Source organism: Tachysurus vachellii, chromosome 24, assembly GCF_030014155.1.
Source record: "Tachysurus vachellii isolate PV-2020 chromosome 24, HZAU_Pvac_v1, whole genome shotgun sequence".
Taxonomy (NCBI): domain Eukaryota; kingdom Metazoa; phylum Chordata; class Actinopteri; order Siluriformes; family Bagridae; genus Tachysurus; species Tachysurus vachellii.
In genome coordinates this window covers 4,723,183-4,750,914 of record NC_083483.1, presented here as the reverse complement: position 1 = coordinate 4,750,914, position 27,732 = coordinate 4,723,183, and the positions used below count along the sequence as shown (strand labels likewise).

The window sequence follows — 27,732 nt, the reverse complement described above, 5'->3', positions numbered from 1 at the left end:
TAGCTGTTATAAATGGAAGTCTAAATGGAAGTCTAAATGGAAGTTTAAAGTCTTCTATTAAGGAGCCAATATATAAGACCAGACTTTAAATTTGTAAGCTTAATGACATCAAAGAGTGGCCAGCAGAGAATGGCCATGAAATGAAGATTCACTTGGACAAATTGATGAACAGGTAATCTTTTAATATTTTCAAAATATTCAAAATACTGCAGTACTGATAGCTTCCTGAATAGGGCCATTAATACAATTTCAAATCCTGTGAAGGCCAGACACCTGTTCATTAGATTTGATGTACCTTTTAAACACCCCATTTCACATGTAGTCTGGATATGCTTACATCTTAGGTACCAGTGAAACTAAAACCTCATTTTATCCTGTTAGCCTAGACAACATAACTAGACCACCCTGAATAAGAGCTTCATTGCTCAGCATTTGGTCATATGATCCGATTTGCCCCATAACACAGCCCATTCTGTTTTATTTGTCAGCCCCACTCAAAGTTTTTAACCCACTTTCATTTGTTTCCTCTTGGTTGATGTGTGGTCTTTTTCAGTGTCTTCCTGATGACACTTTTTTCCTATAATTATCTACAAGCATGATAAGCTATTTAAAAGTGTTTTTAAATTAATTTAAAAGCATTTATCCTTGTTATCTGTAACCTTGTTGTGTCCAGGGTGTGAAGGGTCAGTAGTGATTTTTCCTGCCTGGTTTCTGGTTCTTGTATCATCCTGGGGAGTGGGCAGGGGGGCACCAATTATTTTTGTGCTGTTTTTTACTGTGTTGCAGTCTGTTCCTGTTTTTTTGCTGCTCCAAACCAGATGGGGATGTGCACAGGACAGATTCAATGACTGCAGTGTAGAACAGTATCAACAGCTCCTGTGGCAGACCATACTTCCGTAATTGATGTAGAAAGTACATCCTCTGCTGGGCCTTTTTAATGATGGAGTTTATGTTTCACTCCCATTTCAGATCTTGGGAAATGGTAGTGCACAGAAACCTGAAGGTCTCCACACATGACAGGGCTGTTGGATATTGTGAGGGGGAGAAGTGTTGAGGGGTCTTTCCTAAAGTCCACTTTCATCTCCACAGTTTTGACTAGGCTGTTCTGACTGCACCATAGCACCAGCCGCTTCACCTCCTGCTGATAAGCAGACTCGTCACCATCTTGGATGAGCTGCACTACCTGAGCCACTTGTGTGGGTTGTAGACTCCGTCTCATGCTACCACTAGAGTGAGAACAGCGCCAGCATACAAAAGTGACCAAAATCTCAGCCAGAATGCATAGGAACTGAGAGTGGTCTGTGGTCACCACCTGCAGAACCACTCCTTTATTGGGGTGTCTTGCTAATTGCCTATAATTTCCACCTGTTGTCTATTCCATTTGCACAACAGCATGTTAAATTGATTGTCAGTCAGTGTTGCTTCCTACGTGGGCAGTTTGATTTCACAGAAGTGTGATTGACTTGGAGTTACATTGTGTTAAGTGTTCCCTTTATTTTTTTGAGCAGTGTATTATATATTATTGTGTGTAATAAGTTGTATATGATAATATACAAATATATGAAATTAAAGCACACTGAATAGTGTTTAGTTTTCTTAGCATTGCTTTTATAATTAATTTACATTTTGACATTTTTAAGAACATATAAGACAAGAATTAGTGGCATGTACGAATTTGTTTTTCATATATATAAAATTCCACACATTTACAGTTACATGTTCTCGTTGTTACCAAATCTTAATACACGACAGTGCGGAGTATAATAACGTATTTTCTTTTTGCGTGTATTTCATTTGTTTTGTTTTCATTGTGCCGCTGCCACATGCTAACTCTGTTCATCAACGGACCCAATCCAGATGGTAGCAGCAGAGAGCCACCGAGAACAAAAGTAACAGCTACAGCCACGAAGAAGAGGAGACGTGCCGAAGCAGCTAAGCGAAGGCTGGTTAGTGATCAACGTTTTAACAATAACTAACTTACTGGATATAATAACCTTTGTAGTAGTCAAATACTAGTGATGGCGAAGTCAAGCTTTCTTGAAGCAGTGAAGCGTTCAACCCAATTGTATCGGGAAAAGGTTCATTACTCGAAGCATTTCCTATCAGAGCTCGATGAGGACCTCTTCTGGTGAAAGCGCTATCACAGAATGTTCCACAACCAAACGTATTAATTTTAGAAGCAAAAATTAATGGATTGACAAATTAAGGATTAATAAATAAATGTACCAATATATTAAACATTGGTTAAATGTTTACATACATACATACATACATACATACATGACCAAAGCATGTTCTGGTAACTCCAAACAAAAACGTAATAAAAGCACTATTCGGACGGGACTAGTTTTCCAAACGACGTTAGAGTTAGAATTTTTTTCAGCCGACGTCTGTCATTTCATGTATGGATTCGGACGGGACTAATATCTGTGTTTATTACTGAGATAGGAGTGTCTGTGTTTTACATGTGGGCGTTGCACAAGACCACATGTCCAGGATGCGTGGATTGCTGTATGGTCATCATATGGTTTTATATAGAACTTCTTATAAACCCACTGGAATAAATACGTTTTTATATAATTTTCACGTTATGTAATTGACTATAGAAAGGAAAGTACTCTTACATGAAACTAATATTACAGTAGCCAGTCTTAACAATTTACGTGATTTGGCTCTTCTTGTTGATTTCATTTTTTATATTTCTTCGCAAGGTAGCAAACATTTTACATCCATTATTGGTGTGCAGAAACTTGAATACCGGTGCGCTAGGGTTAATACGGTAGTTCACGTTGACCAAAACAGACAAGAAAACGCGTTTTGGAAAAAACATTTTCGGCAATCACAGACATTCGCATTCGGACGGGATCAGATTTCTCAGAGAAGCACCGATTTTGCTGAAAAACAGTAGGTAATTTGCGCTGGAATTTTTACACAGGTCGTGTGAGAAAAAGACAGACATGGCAGATTCGGACGGGATTAAAATCACAAAGTACGTCTGTGAAACTGAAATTTCTCTAGCGACCCCCTGTAAAACTAGTCCCGTCCGAATAGTGCTAAAGAAAACTTTTTGTATGGTGAATGTGGACATTTTGACTGTTTTTAGAAAAAAAATCAAACTCATGAATGTTGAAGGTACATAAGTGCAGACACACTTTTACACGGTTATAAATCTGCCTTACAGACTACTGTACTGTAGGCTATATGGATGCTTTGTGCTTAATTATGTTGGCTTTGTAGAAGCCAACATTCTGTTTTCCTATTTAAGCTTAGACAAAAATATATAAAATTTAATGCGGCCTAGAGCTTTCGAGCCACATGCACCAAATTCGGATATGTTGTAGACCCTGGTCTGAAGTTTGTTACTATTACTTTTCTAAGCGATCCGAGTACCGGTACTTCCGGTACCTGGTCTCAAAGTGGCCTTTTTCCCATAGACTCCCATTATAAACTTTAGAGGTTTATGACTCGGCAAGCTTTCGAACTATCTACACCAAACTCGTCCAGCTCCTTTAGGGTGATACTCTGAACAAACTTTTAAATTGGTGTACCGACTGGCCTTTCGGTTGTGCCACAGCCCCGCCCCCAAAATATGCAAAATCAAAAAACTTTTTACAACATGGACATGTGACATATCAAAACACTCAGAACAAGGGGGATCTTCCTCACGTGTATTCTGATGACGTCACGTGATGTCACGTGAAAATCAAAAATTAGCACAACATGGATAAGTGACATATCAAAACAATCAGCCCAATGTGGGAAACTTCCTCAGGAGTATTTGGATGATGTCACATTCTTGTCTCCATTTATCTCCAAATGTTTTGGTAACCTAGCTTTCTGTCCACTTGCCTCCAAAAGCAACACTAACCCTTATATCCACTTGCCTCCAAAAAGCACCATCCGTTGCGAATACTTGCATCGTCAAAGCCAACATCAAAGTTGCGACAAACTTTACAAATCTAGTTATGTTTTATTAGCAATCAGCAGTCTGCAATCAGGCGGACTGCAAACAACCTGTTCAGCATGACTATATAGACACACAGTCTTATTTGTAAGTGTGAACTCGTGAAATGGAAATTGTAAGTGTTCTTGACTGAGTGACATGGATGATGTATTATTTTTATAAGCCAGCTGCTGGGAGCAAATCAAACACTGGACCTAAAAACAGATGAAGGGATAGACCTTGTCTCAAAAGTATAAAGTGTGAACCATTTAAATAAAGATCATGGTATTAAGCGGTGCAAAAAAGGCTTTTTCTGCATTCCTATATTTTTTAACTTATTACTACTATTCAATAAATATATATGTGACAAAATATACGACATGAAATGTTACATTGAATCGTATAATTGCCCAATGATGAGTGAGATTTAAGTTATAAATATAGGCTTCACAACAAAACCATATATACTGTATCCACCTTATTGGGTGAAATCAAATGAAAGTGTTCCCACATTTCAGAACGCGATCTTTTTGTAACAGGCTCCATTGACAACTCGCAACAATAAGCTCTCCTTAACTCGCTATACAGTAATAGATTCCGTGTAACGCAATACTCCAATACAACACACGATGGCGCACCGAAGCATATAACAAAGCAGTCACGTGGGTGTGTGTGTGAAACGAAGCTTCGGACGTCATTGGTCACGTGATTTTGCCAGAACGAATCAATCTTCGATGCAAAGCTTAAATGAAAATCGGTTCATTTTTTCGCCTCGGAGCTTCGGTGTCACTGGTAACATTATCAAATACTCTATATATCCTCAGCAAAATAACTAATATTTAATATAAAAGTTATATTATGCCGGGTGCCATGAGTGTTCTCACACTGGTATCGCCACTGAACGCTAGCAGTATTAGCAGTGGAATGCTAGCAGTATTAGCAGTGGAATGCTAGCAGTATTAGCAGCTGTTTGTATTAATTATCATGGCACTGTTCATAAACCACTAAGTTGGATTGTAAGGCTGCGAGATTTGGATACGAGTTTACAAAATATGAGACAATAGGGCAGAATTTCGGGGGGGGGTTCTGACAAGGAAATAACGTTTACAGAGCAAAACTATTGAATTTACAAATGTGTTAGATGATATACAAGTAGTTTTTTGAATGATTGTGTTTATTGTTTTGTTATTTTATTTCAGTGAACTGCATCACCAAGTCATGGACAGTGACTGCTTAAGCCTGCTGCCATCTGTCTGTGAAGTTCTGGCAGATTCCAAACTTTTGCTCCATGATGACACATGTCTGGAGAAGCTTCTTGATTGTTTTAAAGAGCTGATTGTGCAGAGTAAGTACAGTATGGGGGTTTGGGGCAAGTGTGAGCGTGACACCATGAGAACACACTCACATTTTTAGATTGGTGTCTGTGAATAATGGTTTAGCAATTGCAACTCTTCCATGGATGCTGGATTTGTGAAGTGGACTTCACAATTCTCTGTGGACTGTTTTTGTGAAAACAGCGTCTTTAATGTGGATATTTCAACAATGTCTTAAACTAACCAATGCATAACACAACCTGTTTTATTCTGACATGCATCCTAAACAAAATATAGCAACAAAAATAAATGAATGATAATCACAACATTTAATTTTTACAGTATCCTACAAAAACAATATTAATTTCTATAATTATGGGTGTTCAAATTATTTTGTCCAATACCTGTAGGTGTATTGCTACATTATTTTAAATGAACCCTTCCTTAGAGAAATTCAGTCATTTTTCTCATTAAATACATTTTAATTATTTTTTGTTGAATGCATATTTACTCCTCCCACAGATGGCGAACAATATTTTATGCAGTATATGCCATGTCTTCTGCAGTTCTTGCAGCATATATCAAAATCTCAAACAGTGGATCCCTCTGTCTTTACATTCTCACTCAAACTTGCTGGGCTTCTGGCAGGAAAAGAGCACAATTTCACCTTGCTGAAGGTAAGAATGTTCAAAGTTGCACTACATAGTTATTTTGACATAAATGTTCACTTTCTTAGTCACTGTGTTGCACAATCAGGGTAGGATTTGACTGGTAGCAGCTCCTGGGGTTTCAACTACTTTGGGATGTCTTTACATACCCCAGTGTTATTACAAGTCGTTGCCCCTCTACGTTTCAACGACACAGATACTAGTGTATTCTAGTATAGTGTTCTTATTTTTACAAATTATTGAACTTTAAATGAGCCGGCAGCAATAATCAGGAGAAATTATTTGATTGCTAATAATTTTGATCTTGTTTTTCTCTGTGTGAGTCCTTGGCTACAGCTAATGTCTGTCCTTATTTATACCTTTGTCCAATGTCTTTGGCATGTACTAATCTTTGAAGTACTATATGCAATGTGTTTTCTTCAAAAATTCTGATTTGTAACTGCTCTTGATTTTGAAAAACAGGAGAGGGGAGTGTTGGACTATATGTTTCAGCCAGATAGCTGGCATATGCTGGAACTCTGGAAAAATTCTTTAGTTCGGTATGGGTGGCTACACGGATTGTGGAGTATGTTGCAACATTCACAATCCATTAACTTTTTCTGCAAGAATGGTAACTATTGAGTACTTTCTTGATCTTGATTTTTTTTTTTTCTTTTATTCTCGCAGGAAAACAGCGTCTATTTTTATATGAATTGTTTAAAGTGGTTCCTTAGCAGACAACACTATAACTAATCTATAGATATTTGTAGACAGTAGATAAACTTTAAAAACCTCTATAACACACTAAGATATGTAGTTTAAAAAATTTCCAAACACTGAAACTGACATCAGTGATGATAACAAATGAAACTGGAGGCATGGCCGCATAACTTTATCAAATCGCTTTTTAACACGCACTCATGCGCTCTACCACACCTCCATTTTCACACCTATAGACTAGGAATTTATGTTGTCATATATGTTCTTAAATTAACAAAGAAAATGTATTATTGTCTTTAATTTAAATTTTAATTAATTTAAAACAAAAGCAATAATTTTGTTTTATGTCTGCATCTTTCACAGGATTTATTGATTTGATCCTCCACCTGCAAAATGACAAAGGCTTTTTCATTACCTCTTTGACGAGTCAGATTTTAGCACACATTTTAAACACTGTCACGCCAGTAGTGCAAAGCAACAACACTAAGAGTGAGACACCAAACTGCGGTCCTGGCAGTACTGAGTTTGTTTCCATTACAAAAGAAGTGATGAACCATGTAGCTGCCTCATTAGCCTCTGAGGATCAGTCTGTTATCATTCCAGCCTTAAGATTGTTGGCCACAATTCTCACCCAGTGTAGAGAACCACTCAAGGACATGTTTTGGAAACATGTGGTGGGACCACTTGAAGTATTAGCAAATGTAAAAAATGACTCCTTTACACTGCCCATAATAGCAGTGCTCCAAGCTGTTGCACAGTAAGTTCTTATTTCATATTGTGAGGCACATCTATTGTTTAGGTGTGCTTTTCTATATTAGGAATCTAAATGAATATTACTTCTACATGCATTAGTGAAGGAGAAACAAAATTACAATTTTTAAACAGTGTGACAAATGACCAAATTCCTATTTTTTAATTGAGAGTTTATGAATATGGACCCAGTATTAAAGTTGCTCCTGCAAAAATGAAATGTATAATGCCACATTTAGTATACAGTAGGTAATAGACAGCAGTTATTACATTTTGCACAAGCTAATTAAAAAAATGTTAAATCTTAATACTTTTGTTTGTATCACAGGAGTCCTGATTTGATCCAGTCAGATTGTAGATTGGAGACACTCATGGATATTATGTTGTTTTCAAGAAATGCAACTGAATCTGTGCAGTGTGCAGCAATTATCTTACAAATGGAAAACTGGTGACTATCGAAGAGATACATTTCTTGCTTTTGAATACCACTTGAGTATAACCAAAAGCATCAGTATTTTTAATTTGTGTCCTTTTCCTAGCCCTGACGTTTTAAAATGGAAAGCCACAGATGTAATCCTCCTTCCTCTTTTGTGTGCCACTGCATCCCCTTTACAGCTTCATGAACCAGGTACAAAATGTCCCACCTATTTTGTTTGAATCCTTTGGTAAAGGATGGTAGAAACTGAGCTAAGTATTATATTAATTATGGTCTCATTATGATATGATATTAATTATGGTCTTATAAAAGAAGCCAGAAATATTTGCTCATGGGCTTAGACAGATGGATTAAAGATGATCTGGTCTGTAGACCATTCTTAGAGTTTGTTACCCAAGCTTATTGAGGATTTAATACTGAATTATAACTATATATAACTATAGACTTGACTGCTATTCAGAACTTGTGCGCAAATGTTGGCAGAGTTTGCCAAAGTCAGAGGTCTGTCAGTTAGATGTGATCCTGACCCTGGATTTGTCCAATATCTCTCAAGTGAAAAGTATTATTGCGTTCAGCACCACTTGTAATTATACTTATTATATACAATATTTCTTCTCTTTTTGATGTAGATAAGCTCAAAGGCCATATATTACAATTGGAGAAGCAGCTATCCCAGAAAGGTTTCTGTGTGTGTTTGCTGACTCAGAGCCTGTCCAGCTTAGCAGAGCATGTATATAAGGTAGGGTGAAAATATTCACTTTTCAGTATTCATTTATCAAATGTTATAAATATAAGAAGACTAAATAATATTAATACACTTATATACAGATATTCAGTAATCATAAACATTTTTTAAATAAAATTGTATTATTCTTCAGGAGACATTTCAGTATTTATATGAAACTGAAACAGTAGTAGACAACATATAATATATACAGGGTATAGAGAGCATATAGTTATTTTCCAAAGACATATTTGAATATATTTTGTTGATCTAAATTAAGGTTGTATTCATTCATTGTTTTATTTATTAAGCTTCCTGTGCTATACATTACTATATTACATCTTTCACTGGTTAAGTAATTATACACGGTCTATATATCACTCGTATGTGATTTTTGAACGTCCATTATTCCAGATTTAGTCCCCCATTTGCTAATAATAATAATAATAATAATAATAATAATATTGCATTTTATTTAAAGGTAAGTCCACTTTGCATAGCAGTCAAACAGACACAGGGTTAAACACTAACAAACAACAACAAAGTAACATACAATAAACAAAGTGGCAAACAGAAACCGGCAGATAAAGGACAAAAAAATCAGAAATAGACTCTAAGACAAAGAAAAGAGGAATGATGTATGAACTTCAGCTGTTGGGGGAAGAGCCAAAGTGAAGAAGAATTAAATCTTTTTAAGTTGGAATTTAATAGTCAAGATGGAGATATTTCAAAGCTTCTGTGGGCATGAATTGCAAAGTATTAGAGTTAATGTTGGGATGGAAGGATAGACGAGTTCAGAGATAAGGGGGAGCAGGGCTATAGAGGGCTTTAAAGGTCAGAAGGAGGATTTTGTACTAAATACTAGATGCTACAGGTAGACAGTGCAGATGATGTAAGATAGGTGTAATGTGCAGGGACTTGGAGTAGACAGTGAGGGCTCTAGCTACTGAGTTTTGAATGTATTGTAGTCTGGTTATGGCCTTAGATCATGGGATAAGATAAATGCATGGGCAAGAGTTTCTGTTAGTCTTTAAAACTAACAATGTGAGGGAGGCAAACTATATTGAGGTGATGATAAAAGGCAGTTTTAACAAAAGAGCTGGTGTGTGGTTCAAATGTGAGGTAGGGATGAAAATTGACCTATGTTTCATAACAGTTTGAGAAGGTATGAGTATTCTTTTTTTTTTAAATGTTTGTTGAGTTTATTTTTAGAAAATTTCAGTCCTTTGATTGTTTTATATCAGTGATACAGACAGCTAAAGATGACGTGGCTGGAGGAGATGTGCTAGTGTAGGTATAGCTAGTGTAAAGGTAGATCTGCAGGTCATCGTCATGGCAATGACAGCATAGATCATGATGCCAGGTAATATGACAAAGGGGAGATAAGATAGTAGAGTGTCAATAATGGAGCCCTGAGTAACATCTTGCATAAGAGGGGTCATGGGGGATTAGTGTTTGTGTACATATCTAACTGTCAGTGAGATGGATATGATTAAACCCATGATAGAGCCATGCCAAAGATACCAATGTCTGAGATTCAATATAGGAATATGGACTAGGAAATGGTGTCAGAGGCAGAAAAGGGATCCGAAAAATAACGAGAATATTAAGGGCCCCTGAGACAGCAGTGAGATGATCATTTACAACTCTGATGAAAACAGTTTCAGTGCTATTGAAAGGAAGGAAAACTGTTTGAAGGGGGTCATAGAGGTTTTTGGAATACGGGTGTGACTGCAACTGACTGGCAACAATGCTTTCTTATAGTTTCACTAGGAAAGGAACATTGGATTGGCCTGTAGTTAGTGTGTGACAGCTGCAGTTTTTAATTTTGGTGGAACAAGGCAGAAGAAAGGGGCCAATTTAATCAAGTGGGAGATGGGAATAGGGATAACATATGTTCTCCAGAGAGAGGTAGGAGCTGGGTCAAGCTGACAGGATGACAAATTTGACTTCAGGATGAGTTCAGCAACAGTGGATGTGCAAGTGGGAATGAAACCTGCAAAGTGAAGGAAACCATGCCACAGAGCACCACAACCAGGCACTGTTTACAGGGTTCCCGCGGGGTCTTAAAAAGTCTTAAAAGCATTGAATTTATTAATTTGGAAATAATACCTTAAAAAGTCTTGAATTTTGATGTTTGGGTCTTAAAAATTGTGCTGTATGTAACTTTTCCATATTGTAATTTTCCTCAAAAGTTTCATTTGTCAACCACGATTATTTTGATTAAATGACGGCGTATAAAAGAGTGGCAGAACCAATAATTAAATAAATAACACAACGCAGCCCCGGGTCACCGTACAAAATACTGCGAACACGCGATGCCTTCAGTAAAGGAAGATCACGCGCTACGACACCACAGCCATAGACTACAACACAACATAACAAGCAAAGGAGAAGCGCGAGAAATCAATGAAAATCTCAGCATTCCACAGGAAAGGTTGACTGACGTAGTGTTAATTTCATTAGACGAGATGAGACGAAATATGTTCGTCAACAACCTAAAATCTCTCTTCATTTTCGTCTACAGTTGTCTCTGATTTTTCATCAGCTGTTACGCCTTTAAAATATTCACAACGAGTTCGCGGCTTCGCACTGTTGCTCAAGTTACAGGTCCGCGAAGCGGATCCTGCTTATTATATTGCTACCTACCAAATAAATAGATAATTTGACTCAAAATGATGATTTAAAAAGGAGTTTATTGATTTAAAAACAATTGTATTGTTTCCGCTAAAGAAAATGGTGCGCTCCGTCTCTACGGTTAGAATCCAGTGTGTCCATGGCAACGTTCTGTTTCTCATGGCAACGGTGTGTTATAGTTCGCAGTGGTCTGTTATCAAGAAATAAAATAGTGTGTGCGTAGAAACAATTCGTCCACACGCCGCTCAAATAAATAAATTAATAAATAAATTAAATCTCCTGAGCGCAAGTCCACTGTAGGTCAAGGCAGCTTTTTGTGTTAAATTATATTTCCTGTCGCTGCGCAGGCTTATTGTACATGACAGCTTATGTCCCGATGACCGGTCTTTGCATTACGATTAAAAGCAGCATCAATAAAGTAAAAAATGTGATGTGCAGTCAAGTTCGAGTGTATGCACTGTTTAAATGAGTGTTCTCAACTTCTCACTGATACTTTTGTGATTCGCGGAGTTTTGACAAGTTTTATAGCCTTGATATTGTTTCTTATTCAAAAGTGGTGACAGAAAAAACTCAGCACCCCCAAACAGAAACCTCTTCCCAAGCCTCTGTCACAATCACATTATGATCAAAATTAATAATTAGGCTTAAAAGCAAATGTATATGTAAGGGAATCAAGTTTAACAATTACATGTAATATTGCTCCAAATATCATCAATAATGGTGTGTACAATACCATGTATAACTTGTATTAAGTTGGTAATATAATATATACACACACACACACCTACAGTTTTGATCTTAGGATTTTCATTGTTATTCATTTCCACTATAACACTTCTGTTCCTGATATTATTGCATTTAATGAGAATTTAATTAAGAATTTAATTATTCTTACAATAGATTCCAGATGTGGTCAAGCTACAATTTTTTTGACTAAAACTAGACTAAAATTAAAAGACTTTTAGTCGACTAAAACTTGACTAAGCTACCTTGAGTTTTCTTTTGACTAAAACTAGACTAAAATGACTAAATATGACTAAAACTAACAAGGACATTTGGCCTAAGACTAAATAAAAACTAAGCTACCAATTTCATTCTGAGGTTATGGGGAAATGTAAATTTAATGAAGCGTGGCTGGATAAAAACTCTTTTCATCATTGGTTAAAACCAGTGGACAACAACGTTTTTGTGGCCTTTTGCACCATATGCAAAAAAAGGATTCAGCTAGGTACAATGGGAATGAAGGCATTAGTCTCATGCCAAGTCGTCCAAGCACATTAATGGTCTTAAAATGGTCTTAAAAAGGTCTTAAAAAGACTTGAATTTAACTTGAGGAAACCTGTAGGAACCCTGTGTTTAAAGCAGTCCTGTAGCAAGTAGCCTAAAGCAAGTGCTAAGAGTAAGCTATGGCATATATATCTGGACCAGTATTCCTTTGTAGACGCTCAAGGTGTCATCGAGTCAATTTCCTGTTTTAAAGCTCAGGACTGAAGAAGAGGGAGGACCAGCCAAATCATGGTGGGGGTATGTTTTCCTAGGGATTGAGAAATAGCATGTTTATACAAGGTGTCTAGTCGCCATGATGGCAAGTATTTTTGTACTTGCCATCATTGTATACTTGCCATCATGTACAAAACAACCTACAACAAGCTAATCTAAGTTGTAAACCTGAACAGAACACAATAAAGCAGGGGAAATAAAGCAGCCAGCCACCACACCCTCAACAAATATGAGTGAATGCATGAGAGTAGAGACCCAAATCTCTAAGGAATGTTTTCAGTATCTTGTAAAATCGTTGCCACAAATAATTAAGAGCCATGTGAGGTCCTACTCAGTATTAGTATAGTGATTCTTATATAGAGTGTTCATTAAAGGTATATCCATTTTAAGTCATTGCCTAAATGTGCTAACATGTTCATAACAACAGGGTATTACATTGTCATTTGTTTTGTCAATCTCTACCCCTTTTCTGACACCTACAAATTTTAGATTTAACCTTCTGTCTGCAGCCCTCTCACTTGATCTTGTGCCTTCTTTATGCATTTTGCCTATGCAAATCTCCTATAGGCTCATGTTTTAAATTTGAAATCTTTTGGTTTATTTTTGTCTATCATCCCAATTTTTTTAGCCAAAGTTGCATTATTTCTGGAAAAAAATATTTATATATTTCCTTACTTGCTTTCTTAATTTTTCAGTACTATTTTGTATGCATGCATTTCCCCTCATTTTCATTAACGGTACCAGTGTACGTGCATACCACGAACATAAAATGTATACAGACTTATAATTATAATAATATAATTTTAACATGATTAATAATTATTAGAATTATTAGACTTATTAGTACTAAATAGTCTTTTACTCTGTCTAAATTGGGCAACAAATGCTGAAAAGTGACTAAATAATTATATCATCTCTGATATCTTTGTTTTCCCTGGAAAGGAATCTTTGGCTGATATTCCTGTTCAACTGATTGCCTCTTCTGTGATAAAACTTCTGGAAATGTGCATTGGCCATTGCCCCTTCACTCTCGTAGAAGCTGGTGCATTTCCTCATCTTATTGGCTGTAATAAGGTTCAGCAGTGCAGTATCGACCTACTAGGTGGTCTTACTATTTTTGCAGGTAAGAAGATTTTAATTATTTTGTTAATGAAGACAGATGATTCTCCCATGTTATGTAGACACTGTTCTTCATGATCAACCTGCAATAGTATAGAATGTACCAGCTTAAATAGCTAAAGGAAATGATTCCTAAAATAGTTTAGTTTGGTGACGGCACCAATGTCATCTGGCATAGAAGATGAAATGTACAGTCCTGTGCAGAATTTTGCAAATGCTGTAAAGTAAGAATGCTTTCAAAAATATACAGTTGTGCTCACACGTTTGCCATAAATTGTGTACCATTTTGTTTTAAAGAACACATGAGTGAGAAGGCAAAACTAATTTGTTTTATTTCTTATAGGACTAAAGTTAATATGTAAGGCACAACAGAATGGCACAATCATCAAACAAAAAAGAAAATAAGGAAATCTCTGTAGAAATGTTTGCATACATTTATTTCTTAATATCATGCAATAGCCCCCTTTAGCATCAATGATGGCATGCAGCCTTTTGTAATAATTGTGCATGAGGTCCTTCCTTCTCTCAGGTGGTGAAGCTGCTCATTCTTCTTGTCAAAATGCCTCCAGTTCCTGTAATTTTTTGGTTTTCTTGCACTAACTGAACGTTTGAGATCTCCCCAAAGTGTCTCAACTATATTGAGGTCAGGAGACTGTGATGGCCACCAGAACCTTCATCTTTTTCTGTTGAAGCCATTGGAGGGTCAACCTTACTTTGTGCTTTAGATAACTGTCATGTTGGAACATCCGAAAGCATCCCATGTGCAGCTTTCGTACTGTAGAATGCAAAATGTCTGCCAGTATTTTCTGATAACATGCTGCATTCATCTTGGCATCAATTTATACTAACTTCTCTGTGCCACTGGAGTTCATACAGCTCCAAAACATCAGAGATCCACCACCATGCTTTAGAGCAGGGGTGTCAAACTCAGGCCCGCGGGCCAAATTTGGCGGTGTAATTATATTTGGCCCGCGAAATCATATCGAATGTGCATTACAGCTGGCTAGCTGCATGTTCTGCTAATACTACAAATCTCAGAATGCCTTGCCACTGTAGTGACGTGTAGTCACGAACAGCAAGCGCCCCTCATTCTCTGTTGACAGTCGTTAACAACCATGCTACAGTCACATCGGGCAAGTTAACTCCACCCTCCACAAAAATGGCCAAACGAAAGATGGACAATAGGAGCTTTCAAGACAGGTGGGAGGCAGATTATCTGTTCACGAATATAAAGGACAGACCTGTTTGTCTTGTGTGCGGAGCTAACGTGTCTGTAACGAAAGAATATAACACAAGAAGACACTAGTCGAAAAGTTGGATTTTCATTGAATGAAATGATTATTTTTGGTTGTTTTGTTGTTGGTTTTGAAAAAGATCCACTTCAAAAAGGAACTTAAAATGATAGTGAGAGGCATCATTTATTTTATTTATTTAAATAAGAAATGAACACCACTGATGTGTCTTTTATTTCAAATTTAATTTCTTATGTGTTTGCAATATCAAGCTCTGGTTGTTCCAAATCCTGTGTTCAAGCAAAACTAAAATTTGTTTCCATATGAAAAAGGTTGAACATTACATATCAGTTGCAGTTAATTTTTCAATAAATATTTAGTTTGGCCCGTGACTTTATCTTAGTTTTACATTTTGGCCCACTGTGAATTTGAGTTTGACACCCCTGGTTTAGAGTGTGGATGGTGTACTTTTCACCATAGGCCTTGTTGACTCCTCTCCAAACATAGCGTTTATGGTTGTGACTATAAAGATCAGTTTTGGTCTCATCACTCCAAAAGCTCCAGAAGCTGTGAGGCTTGTCTAGGTAATGTCTGGTGTACTGAAGGTGAGCCTTTTTGTGGCATGGGAGCAGTAACAGCTTTCTGCTGGCAACTCCACCATGCAGGTCATTTGTGTTCAAGTACCTCCTTATTTCGCTCCTTGAAACACCAACAACACTTTTTTCCAGAGCAGCCTGTATTTCTCTCAAAGTTGTTTGTGAAATTTTCTTTGCATCCCAAAGAATTCTTCTGGCAGTAGTGGGTGAAATCTTTCTTGGTCTACTGACTGTTGCTTAGTATTAAGAGTTTGAACAGCACTGACTGGCATTTTCAAGTGTTGAGAGATCTTTTTATAACCTTTTCCTGATTTATAAAGTTCAACTACTTTATCATGCAGGTCCATTGGCAGTTATTTTGTCTTCTCCATGGTGCACTATCCAGTAAAGTCATTGCATCACCTCATGAGCTGAGAAACTAATTTATGCACAGACTTTGCATTACAATTACAATGGGTAACAGGTGTGGATACCTCCCTTTTAATAGCCATTTAATCCTGTGTGTCAACCTGTCTGTTTATAATGTGGCCAAACATTTAAGGATATGTAAACTTTTGATTAGGGTTGTTTAGGTGATTTCAGTTATCATTAAGTTTTAAAAAGGTGTCAAACAACTGTTATAATTAATGGCTACACGTGACCACTATCATTAAATAAGAAAAAATATTTTGCATTATCAGTCATATTTTCTAAATAAATAGCAATGTTTAACAATTTCTTTCAGGGTATGAAATTTGACATTTGAGCACAACTGTATATTTTAGTTGTTTATTATTTTCTACAAAATGCAAAGTGAGTGAACTGAAGAAAAATCTAAATCAAATCAATATTTGGTGTGACAACTCTTTTGGCTTCAAACCAGCATTTACACATTTTGCAGCAGAGGTTTGGTTGTTCCTTACCTAGTTTTAAATACAAAGTGAGGTTGGTCAAAGAAACTTACTTCAGCAGATGAAAGGCGCATCATGCTTTCTTCACTTTGACATCAGTCCAGATGTCCAGAAGTGCCGTCAATAAAGAACTGGCAGAAACCAGACGGACCCAGGCTACTATCAAGAGAAGTCTGGCCAAGTGGCCAAAAAGCCATACCTCCGACATGGAAACAAGAGTCTCAACTATGCACAAAAACGTAGGATCCGGGGTGCTGAAAAAAGGCAGCAGATGTTCTGACAACTAAGTCCAAATTCTAAATATTTGCCTGTAGGAGGAGGCAGGTTGTTTGCTGAAGGGCTGTTGGTACAATAATGAATGTCTGCAGGCAACAATGAAGCATGGTGGAGGTTACTTGCAATTTTAGGGCTGCATTTCTGCACATGGATTTGAAGATTTGGTCTGGATCCTTGGTGTCCTCAATGCTGATAAATAGTCAGATACTTATCCAATTTATGGAGGCAATCAAGGAATCAATGATGTGGGTATGTGGTAGCATAGTGATTAAGGACTACTGATTGAAAGGTTGTGAGCATCCCTCGTCTATCAAGCTGCCACTGTTGGGCCTCTTAATCCTCAATTGCTCAGTTGATCGCTGATGTCCAACTCTGTGCCAACACAGTGGCAAAGTGAGCTGCCTTGCTTTCTTGAGATGTGATGGGACAGTTAGAACAGGACTTTAAAAGTTCATTTGACTTTCATTTCAGTATGATGAACCAGCAGATTTTTTTTTCACCAAATAGGAGTTTTTTTAATATGGTTTCATATGAAAACTTAAACCAGAGGATTCAACATCTGTAGTGCTTTGAAGAACTACTGCATTGAAAAAAATATTACTTCTTGAAAGTAATACAGGTGATCATAGAGGGAGCTCGGTTAATTAATAGCCAACCTATCGCAAAAAAGTGCCCGTGGACATGGAACAAAGCCCACCTGAAAATCTTATGCAGAGAATTTTGAAATATACTTCAGGAGAAAATTGCAGAGCGAGCACCTGAGGCCTAAAATTACTCATGGTTGAACTTTGGTTACATAGCAAAGCCATTCCAATTAAGTTACAAATTGAGAACTTGACAAGAGATAAAGAGAGAGAGTTTGTATCTTCGGCAAGAGGCCAAAGCAGATATTTGAACACTTTAAGAGAAAATAACTGCAGACTTTGCCACACTGCATAAAGCACACATGTAGCTCTTTTTCACTACTTCTGTGATAGGGAACAGATTTTGAAACTATCCAGGAGCAAGGATCATCTTTATTACATCAGTCAGCTGTGGAGATTCAAATGTCATGCTGAAGATTGTCTTTTTTTAAACTTGCGGGTAAAAGTAATGTTTGACAGAGTTAGCAAACACATTTTGTCATCCTATACTATGCAATGTTTAATTGTCCTGCAAAGCACATTATATTGTATGTCCCATATTGGGCTTGGCCCATCATGTTGTGAAGTCTATTTGTATAATCATATTATTTAATGCATGGGAAATTACTACATATAATTTAGGAGACATCCTTCTAGAAGGTCATGTCTATGTTTTTTTTTTTTTATTATTTTTTTTATTTTATTTTATTTTTTTTGAAATGTTTTTTCTCCAAAGGCATCATATATGAAGTGCTAAAAAGCATCATGCATATAATACAGAACATAGTTCCATTAAGTAGTACTAGGCAATACGGCAAAAAATTATTAATATTATATATAAAAATATTACAGTAAGCTATTTTCCATACACATTAATCAATATTGAATGCATGATTTTTCTGATAGTTGAAGAACTAAATTAGGTCAATGTCCTTTCACAATAAAGAAACCATTACATCTTCAAAGTTATTGCATAGGTAATTTCTTCAGTTTTTGAAGTAGACTTTTGGCACTTTGACTGGATTATTTTGAATGTTGCAGGGAATTGTTTTTTCTTCTGAATTTTAATTCTTAAGACACATTGAACCAGAGACTCTAAATTAATGTATTGCAGATGCTTTGGAAGTTACAGAGTGTACAGACCCAATTGAGGAGGCTCTTATGATTCTTCTGCAATATCTGCAGTCTCCTGACTTACATGCTACAGTAAGTGTACAATCAATCAAAATTAGTAGTTTTATTCTCTTTTGAGATGCATTCAGTGTCCATTTTATTTCTTCTGCTTCTTTGACTTGCACTTGGCTTCTTCAAACTTAATATGAGAGAACATTCTAGGTTTTGAAGAAAACATATCAGGCAACCCTTAAATGGCTCAATCTCTGTTCACCATCATCAGATTTATGGAAGATGGTTATAAATGGTGAGTACCCCAGGGCTTCATTATACAACATTTGTGAAAATGTTGGTTGTTCAGAAATCGTAGTAATTATTTTACATGCAGTTACGAAAGATTTCACAACTTGAAAACAAATTTCTGATATTCACAGAAATCCTAAAGTAAACAAAGTGAACCCAATCAAACAAATGGGCCAAACATATTATAGTTCATTTAAATATTGAGAAAAGTGATCCTTCGTTACATATCTGTGACTTGCAAAAATATGTGAAAGTTTTGGTATCTGTTCTGAGCCCTTGTGCAGTAATAACTGCAAGTAAAGTTTATATGTGTATGTATATTGGTATGAAAACAGATGAGCAGACAAGACTGAAGAGTCAGTAATCAAAAGTCCATCACAAGCTGGACACCGCTAAAACAACTACCACTACAGTAGAGGCAAAAAAACTGAAGCGAGTGTTTATAGAACCTGAGGGATCCTTACTGGAAATACAGGGCTTTAACAAATTGGCAACACTTTGGTTTTTGCCCCATTTTTCATGAGCTGAACTCACGAAAGGCCTATTTCTCTCAAATATTGTTCACAAATCTGTGTTAGTGAGCAGTTCTCCTTGGCAGAGATAATCCATCCACCTCACAGGTGTAGCATATCAAGATGCTGATTAGACAGCGTGATTTGGCTTAGGCTGGCCACGTTAAAAGACCACTCTAAAATGTGTAGTTTATCTCACACCACAATGCCACAGATGTTGCAAGTTTTGACAGAGCATGCAATTGCTGACTGCAGGAATGTCCACCAGAGCTGTTGCCCGTGAATTGAATGTTCATTTCTCTACCATAAGCCGTCTCCAAAGGCGTTTCAGAATATTTGGCAGTACATCCAACCGGCTTCACAACCGCAGACCATGTGTAATCACACCAGCCCTGGACCTCAGAGAATAGATAGAATCATGAGGAAGGAGGATAACTGGAAATTTCTTCAAACTATTGTTAAAAAGTGTTGAATAGCCACCCCAGTTATATATTTGAAGTTCAAGCCATATAAAGCAATGTAATTATTGTAAATGTAAATTTTAATACCTACTGTATATAAAAATATAGGGTGTCCCATGTCTCCATATTCTATAATTGTATAGGAAAATAAAATACAACATAAAGTATTTAATTTTTTGCTATAGGGAGTCTTTAGGACAGCCTGTATAGATGCCATAGTTTTTTTTTTAAATGAAGTCTTTTAAAAGTAAAGGAGATGAGTCTAATTGACTAAATATTGGAAATGTTGATTATCTTTAACATAGGTGTTTCTAAACCTCTGCCCTAGACTGTATAGGTCTGAAATAACCCTTCACCGTCAAGCATTTCTTTCCAGCCAGAACATGTTACTCAAAGTTAATTAAAAGCAATAAAAACTTAGAAACCAAGATTTTATTTAATACTGTATCCAAACTAACAAATATTTTAGTACATATCGTTTTGCATATTTTTTCCAGCCAGAGAATAGACAATATAAGGCTAAAATACAGCATCATGCTGTCATTCTAATCATCTCCAAACCCTAATACTTTCCTCTAATCCAACAAATAGACTCAGTTTCATCTACGATGCCCTTTGATTTTTTTCAATAAAGCACACAATCTTGCTAATATCTGTCAGAAAAAACCTCCCTTTTTAAAATTAAAACTGTCTCGGTCAATTGATTGACCGAGACAGTTTTAATTTTAAAAAGGGAGGTTTATTTATACCGAACTGCAAAATACCAGTACTAGCATTTAGACCAATACCTATTGTGACAGACAAATTTTCTTATATATCGTCGCTGTCGGGCGGAATCCTCGTATCTCCAAAACCATTATTTTTCAGGTAAAATATTTATTAAATAAATAAATGTGTACCAACATTAACACAACATTTTCCCAAAGTCACGTTTTATCGGAGATACAAGCTTTATGACTTGGGAACAGGGAGATACGAGATTATGCTGTCATTGATAAGAATGGTACGGACACAGATGTCGCTGCTGCCAGCAGTGTTCAATAAAGTCTGCGGTCACGTTGAGCCTTTTGACAAGAGACAAGGCTTCAATAGTTAACCAAAGCTAATGGCTGTAGTTACATACATCTTCCTAAACTCTATTTTAAATGTTTAAGATCTATAAGTGATGCGACTCTTAATGTTGAGGAGAAATATGCTGCGAAGCTCTCCCGCGGAGTGAAGAAGAGGTGGAGTTACGAGATTTCTCAGACAGTTGAAGTGTCCAATGGAGTTAAGAGATTTGCGCTGAAGCTATTTTCAAGACTTTAGATTGGTTAATAACTTGTAAAAATAACAGACCCACGTGGGGACCAAATTTTTGGCTTGAGATACGAGCAAATCTTTGAGATTTGAGCATTCGAGCCGCCGCCGCCGCCAAAACAAAGATCCCCAACAACCACGTGTGCTCTGTTTCCCCCGCCTCAGCTTCCCGCGTCTCACTCGGTTAAAGCCGCCTTTCTACTGCACACGTCAAACGACGGCCGATAAACAGGAAGTCATTCATTTCCTATGGAGAGTCGCAAAGGCGCTGCGTGAGGTGCCGACCATCTGAGGATCCGTAATTTTCGGATTTGTTTTGAGCGTTGGATCCGTTAAAAAGATTTTACTTGTACGACTACACCGCATCTGATATGCCGACTGGACAGGTTTTTATTAAAACGACCGGCAGATGTTAGTGAGGAAAGAGTGACAAAAAAGGCAAAAGACAAACAAGTGAAAAGAAAAGCGATGAAGAAAATTAAGCAAAATTAATGTTCAGTTAAGTTAAGAGAATTTCAGTTCTTCAGGACCACTTTGTCAAAAGAGAATTTATTAGATGATATGCATACAGTTAGTGTTGGCGGTATGGTTCTGTTCTGGACAAAAATCCACACGCCCGTCCGTGCGCATGCATGGACAGAGCGGAGAGAGCAGCGAAAATAGAATAGACCCCCGTATAACAGAACCACTAATCATGCATAGTATTCGATATGCTCGCTTACGCGTTTTTGGAAAGTAATAAATGAATGAATTGATAAATAAATGATTAAATAATTAGAGGGAGAGAGAGAATATGTGGAGATTTATGACCTAAACTGGTACAACGAACACAGGTTCCGGCATGTTGGAGTCGGGTTGGAGGAGGGAGTTTAGATCACGGCAGCAGCGAAGCGCTAGAGCGGCTCTGTGAATGGGGATTTAAATTGTCTGGTAATATGGATGTTGTAACCGGATTGGTGCGCGTCGTGGACAGCTGATTTACAGCTGATGCACGCTTGACAACGTGGCCTGCCAGAACTAACGTGATGCTTTAAGTTCGGTAATTTTAGTGAAGTTTAGTTAAGTTCCATTTAAGTGTAAAGTAGCATTAAGAGGGTACAGTAGCGAGTAAGTGAACGAAAGTGAAAGTGTACGTACGAGACAAAATTCCTCCTTGTTTAATCCTCCCTTAATCTCCGTGCGCATCTTCCGTAAAGTAAAACCAGTTTATTTTTTAACATTCTCTTTTATTACAGTATGTTTTTATATAATATTTGTCATTTATATATAATACAGGTACTGTACATTTTTCATATTCAAAACACATAAACATCCAATTCATTTAAACGGGAAAATTGTTTTGAGATACGAGGGGACCATGCCATCACTTCATGCTAATTTGGCAAAAGGTAGTAACACCAAATATGCACAGTACTGTGTGTGTGTGTGTATGTGCGTGTGTATATATAGAATAGATAGATAGAATAGATATAGATGTATGGATATACATCTATATGGTGTTGTGATAAGATTGAATATACCTAGCTTTGTTTGTGTGTGCCCAGAGCTGTTTCAATTAACAAAGAAACGTATATGTGATAGACGATGGGAAGTGAGAGATTCAACTCTTGAGTTCATTACACAACTCACAGCCCAACTCAAAGGTACAGTACTAAAATTAAACATGTTTACAATTTCATAAATCATTCTTCCAAATATTGCAATGTTTCAATTTTATTAAGTTATTTCTGTCATCTTGTTTTGTTCAGGTAATAGGAAGTACACTGAAAATCTTCATAGTAGTGACATGATCTCAGTACTCTTCACCTCATTGTCAGATTTAGAAGGCTATGTCCAAGCAAGTGCAGTCTCAGCTCTTGGGGAGGCAGTAACATCATCTGATGTCTGTAGCAATGTGCAGGTGAAACACTATACATGCATGCATACATACATACATACATAGGTGTGAAAACATGCTGTAAAGAAAGAATGCTTTCAAAAATACAAATGTTAATAGATTTTTTATCAATTTTAAAAATGGAAAGTAAATGAACACAAAAGAAATCCCAATAACATCCATATCCATATTTCCAAAACAAATCCATATTTGTTTTGAGCACCCTTTGGGGTCTCTGTGGTGGCCAAACCCTCACTTCTTGCTGTTCTCTATGCTGAAGATTCTTAATGACATTGGCTGTATGTTTTGGGTCATGGTCCTGCAGCAAAGTAAATTTGTTGCCAATCAAATGCCTTTCTGATGGTACTGCATGATAAGTATCTGCCTGTATTTCTCAGCATTAATCCAGACCCAGTCTGCGGTCCTCAACATTGCCTGTTTCTTTGTCTCTTCAATAAAAAAAAGAGACAAATCTGGAAACCCCAGTCTGCTTTGAAATATTTGCCTGTGAGAGACATAGCACTGAAACATGATAGTACTGAAACATGAACATGAGACATAGCACTGAAACATGATAGCACTGAAACATGATCAAGGTAGTTGTGTCATACTTCATCAGCACAGTCTTGCTATGCTTTATGACCCGTGACATGAAACTGTTTTCCACAACCTCAGTTGGCTGTTCCACGACCATAGTTTTGGCTGTTCCTCAGTTTTAAGCATCCTACACAGCTGTTTCAGTTGTTTCAACCTACATATGAACTTGATGATCATTAGCACTTGCTTGGCACACACATGGACAAAATTGTTGGTACATTAAATAAAGAAAAACCATAATGGTCACTGAAATAACTTGAAAATGTAGTGATAATTGACTAATGAAAATCAGAAATTGCTTTTATATTGTGGTTCAACAGAATGATGAAAATAACATCTTTTATAAGTACCATCATTTTTGTCCAGGTCATTAATTGGTTTAACACATGAGACGTTAAATTAAAGGGTGTCCTGTAATTAGAATCACAGGTGACTTCAAACTTGTAATCCATCAGTCTGCCTAATTAAAGGGTGAAAAGTAGTGACTGTGCTCTTTGGTATCATGGTGTGCACCATGCTGAACATGGACCACAGAAAGCTAAGGTGAAAGTTGTCAGGAGATTAGAAGGAAAATAGACAAGCATGTTAAAGGCTATAAGGCTATAAGATCATCTCCAAGTAGCTTTATGTTCCTGTGACTACAGTTGCACACATTATTCAGAAGTTTAAGGTTCACAATACTGTAGCCAACCTCTCTGGATGTGGCTGCAAGAGTAAAATTGATGACAGTTAGAATGAAACAGACAATACACATGGTAACCAAAGAGTCCAAAACAACTTCCAAAGAGATTAGAGGTGAACTCCAAAGTCAAGGAACATCAGTGTGAGATCACACCATCTATCACTGTTTGAGCCAAAGTGGACTTAATGAAAGATGACCGAGGAGAACTCCACTGGTGAAAGCAAATTTAAAAAAAAAAAACTAGAATTTGGCAAAATGCATATTGACAAATCACAAAGTTTCTGGGAGAATGTCCTTTGGGCAGATGAAACAAAACTGGACCTTTATGGCAAGTCACATCTGCTCTATGTTCACAAACACAAAAATGAACCACAGGGAGTCTTGAATCTGTACAGGGTACATTGAAATCTCAAGACTATCAAGGTATTCTTTAGTGAAATGTGCTGTCCAGTGTCAGAAAGCTTGGTCTATGTTGCAGGTCATGGGTCCTCCAACAGGAAAATTACCTAAAGCACCCAAGAATGGCTAAAAACAAAACATTGGACTATTCTGAACTGGCCTTCTATGCGCCTTGATCTAAATACTATTGAACATTTGTGGAAATAGCTTAAACATGCAGTCTAGGGAATGCACCCTTCAAACCTGAGACAGCTACAGCAGTTTGCTCATGAGGAGTGGGCAGAAATACATGTGGACCGGTGCAGATTCTCTTTGAGAGTTACAGAAATGCTTGCAGTGATTACCTCAAAAAGTTGTGCAACAAGTTAAGGGTACCTTCATTTTTGATCCAGGTCAGTTTCATTAGCTTGTTTTTATAAATTGTTTTTTTTTTTTTAATTATTGAACCGCAATTTCTAATTTGTATTACTCTATTTTTAGCACATTTTTTATTTATTATTTTGTAAGTTGCAAGTTATTTCAGTCACCATTGTAGTTTTTTCTTCCTTTAATGTTCCAACAATTTTGTCCACCTGTGTATAACTGGTAAATCATACACCTGACTCCTATAACATCCCTGCCTTTGTGCAAGTGTACAATGTGGTGGTGGTTTGAACCAAAGGGTAGTCATGCCAACTAATGATTTGATTCAGATTTTCTCATGTTCACTCACTTTGTATTTTGTAAAATTGCTAAACAATGAAAATACAGTATATATTTATATTCATTATTGACACCTTTTCACAGTTTTTTTTTTTGTTTGTTTTTTAAATAAAGGAAAAAGCTGTGACACATCTATTGAGAATTCTTTCTCAAGATACACAGAGCTTCCCACATCGTGCTGCAGTGAAGGTATTCATTGCCTGGCTAAAAAGCCCATATTGCTGTACTGCCTTGGAGAAGTCGATTAGCTCAGTGTTGTTACTTGGTGGAAATGACATTGACTGGGAGGTTAAAGTTCTCACTCTGGAGTTAGCAGATTCATTGATGGACAAATCGCTAAATCATTGTCCCTGTCACTTTCAGAAGATTTGTAGAAGCTCTGAAAATACATGCATAATGCACACATTGTCCAAACTGAAGGATTTAGGGCTATTTGACTTTCTCTTTAAATGCATATTTGACTGTGACAGACCTGTTTCTCAGAAAGCTTGTTCACTCCTGCTTAAGCTAAGAACATTTTTGAGAGAGATTACTACTGCTGACCACAAAGTTCTTACTCTTGACATACGTAAGTACAGTTGGAATGAGGAAATGCTTAAGAGATACCAGAAAAACCAAGAAGTAATTGAGCTTCATTGTGTGAAAAATGGAGCCAAATCATCTTGTAGGAAAATAGACAATGCAGAATCTCTTGATCGAGCTTCAGCAGACCTGGATCTGTGTCAGATATTAGAATTATTAGACCTTGAGATCATGCAACATACTTTATCACTTAGTAGTGATCATGTGATAAATTCACCCCAGTCTCTAATGGAAGACATTTTGTTTATGACCAGAGAGAGTGAAGACAATGTTGCAGATTGCTATTGAAAATAAATGCCCAAAAGTGCTAACATGTCATGAGCTATATAAGGCTCTTGACATTGAATGCATATGGCTTTATGTTGAACAGAGAAGCATTTGTTTCAATGCACAAATTTTGAAATGTAATATAGGTCTGTACTTAGAATGTTATATTTAGACATAACTGAACCTAATAAAAATAAATATATCTAACAGCTGGTAGTGGAAGGCCTTTGAGGATGTCAGACTAGTATATTAGATTATATCATGTCTAATCTCTTGAATGTACTGTGGATTGACTGATTTCCGATTAAATACGAGTATTGAAAACTATTGAAATTGGGTAAGAAACATTCTTCTTGAATGGAAAAGTCAATTGATGGTACTGGGATTGCAAAGTAAACCAAAATTGTTTGCTGTTCTTCATGTTTTTCTTGTTTTTTTTTTTTTATGTACATGTTAGTGTTATACAGTTTATCAATAAACTTGATTTTCCAGAGTGTGGTGGTGTGTCTGTCTGGTAAGTACACGGAGCTCATTGTGTATTTTCTGGTTTAGGGAAATTCTGTGATCTTGCTAAAACTGGATTAAAAATAACCTTTAAACCCAAACTAAGTATGGTAAAAGCAAGCTGACTAAAATAGATGGATGCATGTAAAGATAAATGCTAACTTATACATTAGCCAAAAGGACATATCCCTCCTTTTTATATATATTATGCAAACAGACAATTACAATATTTACAGAAGAGAAATTAGATGCAAAATACAAAGACTAACAAAACATACATAACAGCTAGTACGATTTGGGGGTGTGTGTGTGGAAATGTATGAATAAAGGAGCATGTAGGGAAGTACAACAGACATAACCAAAGGGATTTTTTGTTTTTGTTTTTTGTTAATATATAAATCAAAGAGGAAAAAAAATACTTTTAGTGACAATGATGAAGATAATAGTATCACACAAAAAAATAGAAAATGGGGTATGAGGAAGGTGACAATAGTAATAATAATAATGATGATAAATCCAATTAATAAATGACTAATAGTATTAGCAGTAGCAGTAATAAACATATTAACAAATATACTCATTTCATCCGGAATGAGGGGGAGATTAAAGGATCAGGAAGAGGACAACTAAAAATAGCCGTAGTAATAGCAATAATATTAATAATGGTAATATTAATAATGTTAATATTGATACAGCTATTAATAATAAGGTATTATAAAGCTACCTCTGATACCCCTCCTTCGTGTCTTTTCGTTCTGTTAAGCAATGAACCTATAAATCTGTGAGTTTATGGAATTACTGTGGATTTCAATTTCATACTCGTATCCAAAAGCAAGAATATAAAACTAGCACACTGGGCTTTTGGAATTTGTGACATTATGTGGTGCAGAAAAGCACAAAGTGAAAATCATTGGTTTGGCTTTGAGTTCAATAAAATTATATATTTATAGTGCTTTTAAAATGACAATGTATGTGTGTGTATATCCACCACTTCTTATGATGCTTTTTCCCCTTCTGTGTGAGTAAAGA

The 27,732-nt window shown here is 36.5% G+C and overlaps 1 protein-coding gene across 4 annotated transcripts; it reads left to right on the top strand.

Annotated features, from left to right (window-relative positions):
- The first annotated feature begins 1,845 nt into the window (after positions 1-1,845).
- brat1 (BRCA1-associated ATM activator 1) lies at positions 1,846-26,532 on the top strand. Of its 4 annotated transcripts, none has more exons than XM_060860229.1 (14): positions 1,846-1,946; positions 5,143-5,288; positions 5,779-5,933; positions 6,387-6,534; positions 6,987-7,380; positions 7,702-7,821; positions 7,913-8,001; positions 8,439-8,548; positions 13,613-13,793; positions 18,521-18,612; positions 18,742-18,826; positions 22,639-22,737; positions 22,843-22,994; positions 24,728-25,441. In XM_060860229.1, exons 2-14 carry the CDS (start codon positions 5,162-5,164, stop codon positions 24,776-24,778), a joined length of 1,803 nt encoding a protein of 600 aa, XP_060716212.1. In that variant the 5' UTR covers positions 1,846-1,946; positions 5,143-5,161; the 3' UTR covers positions 24,779-25,441. The 4 variants fall into 4 exon arrangements, with proteins under 4 accessions (XP_060716212.1, XP_060716211.1, XP_060716208.1 ...); XM_060860228.1 differs by lacking the exon at positions 24,728-25,441 and adding an exon at positions 25,465-26,532 and having other exon boundaries at positions 1,848-1,946; positions 22,912-22,994; XM_060860225.1 differs by lacking the exon at positions 24,728-25,441 and adding an exon at positions 25,465-26,532 and having other exon boundaries at positions 1,849-1,946.
- Positions 26,533-27,732: the final 1,200 nt, after the last annotated feature.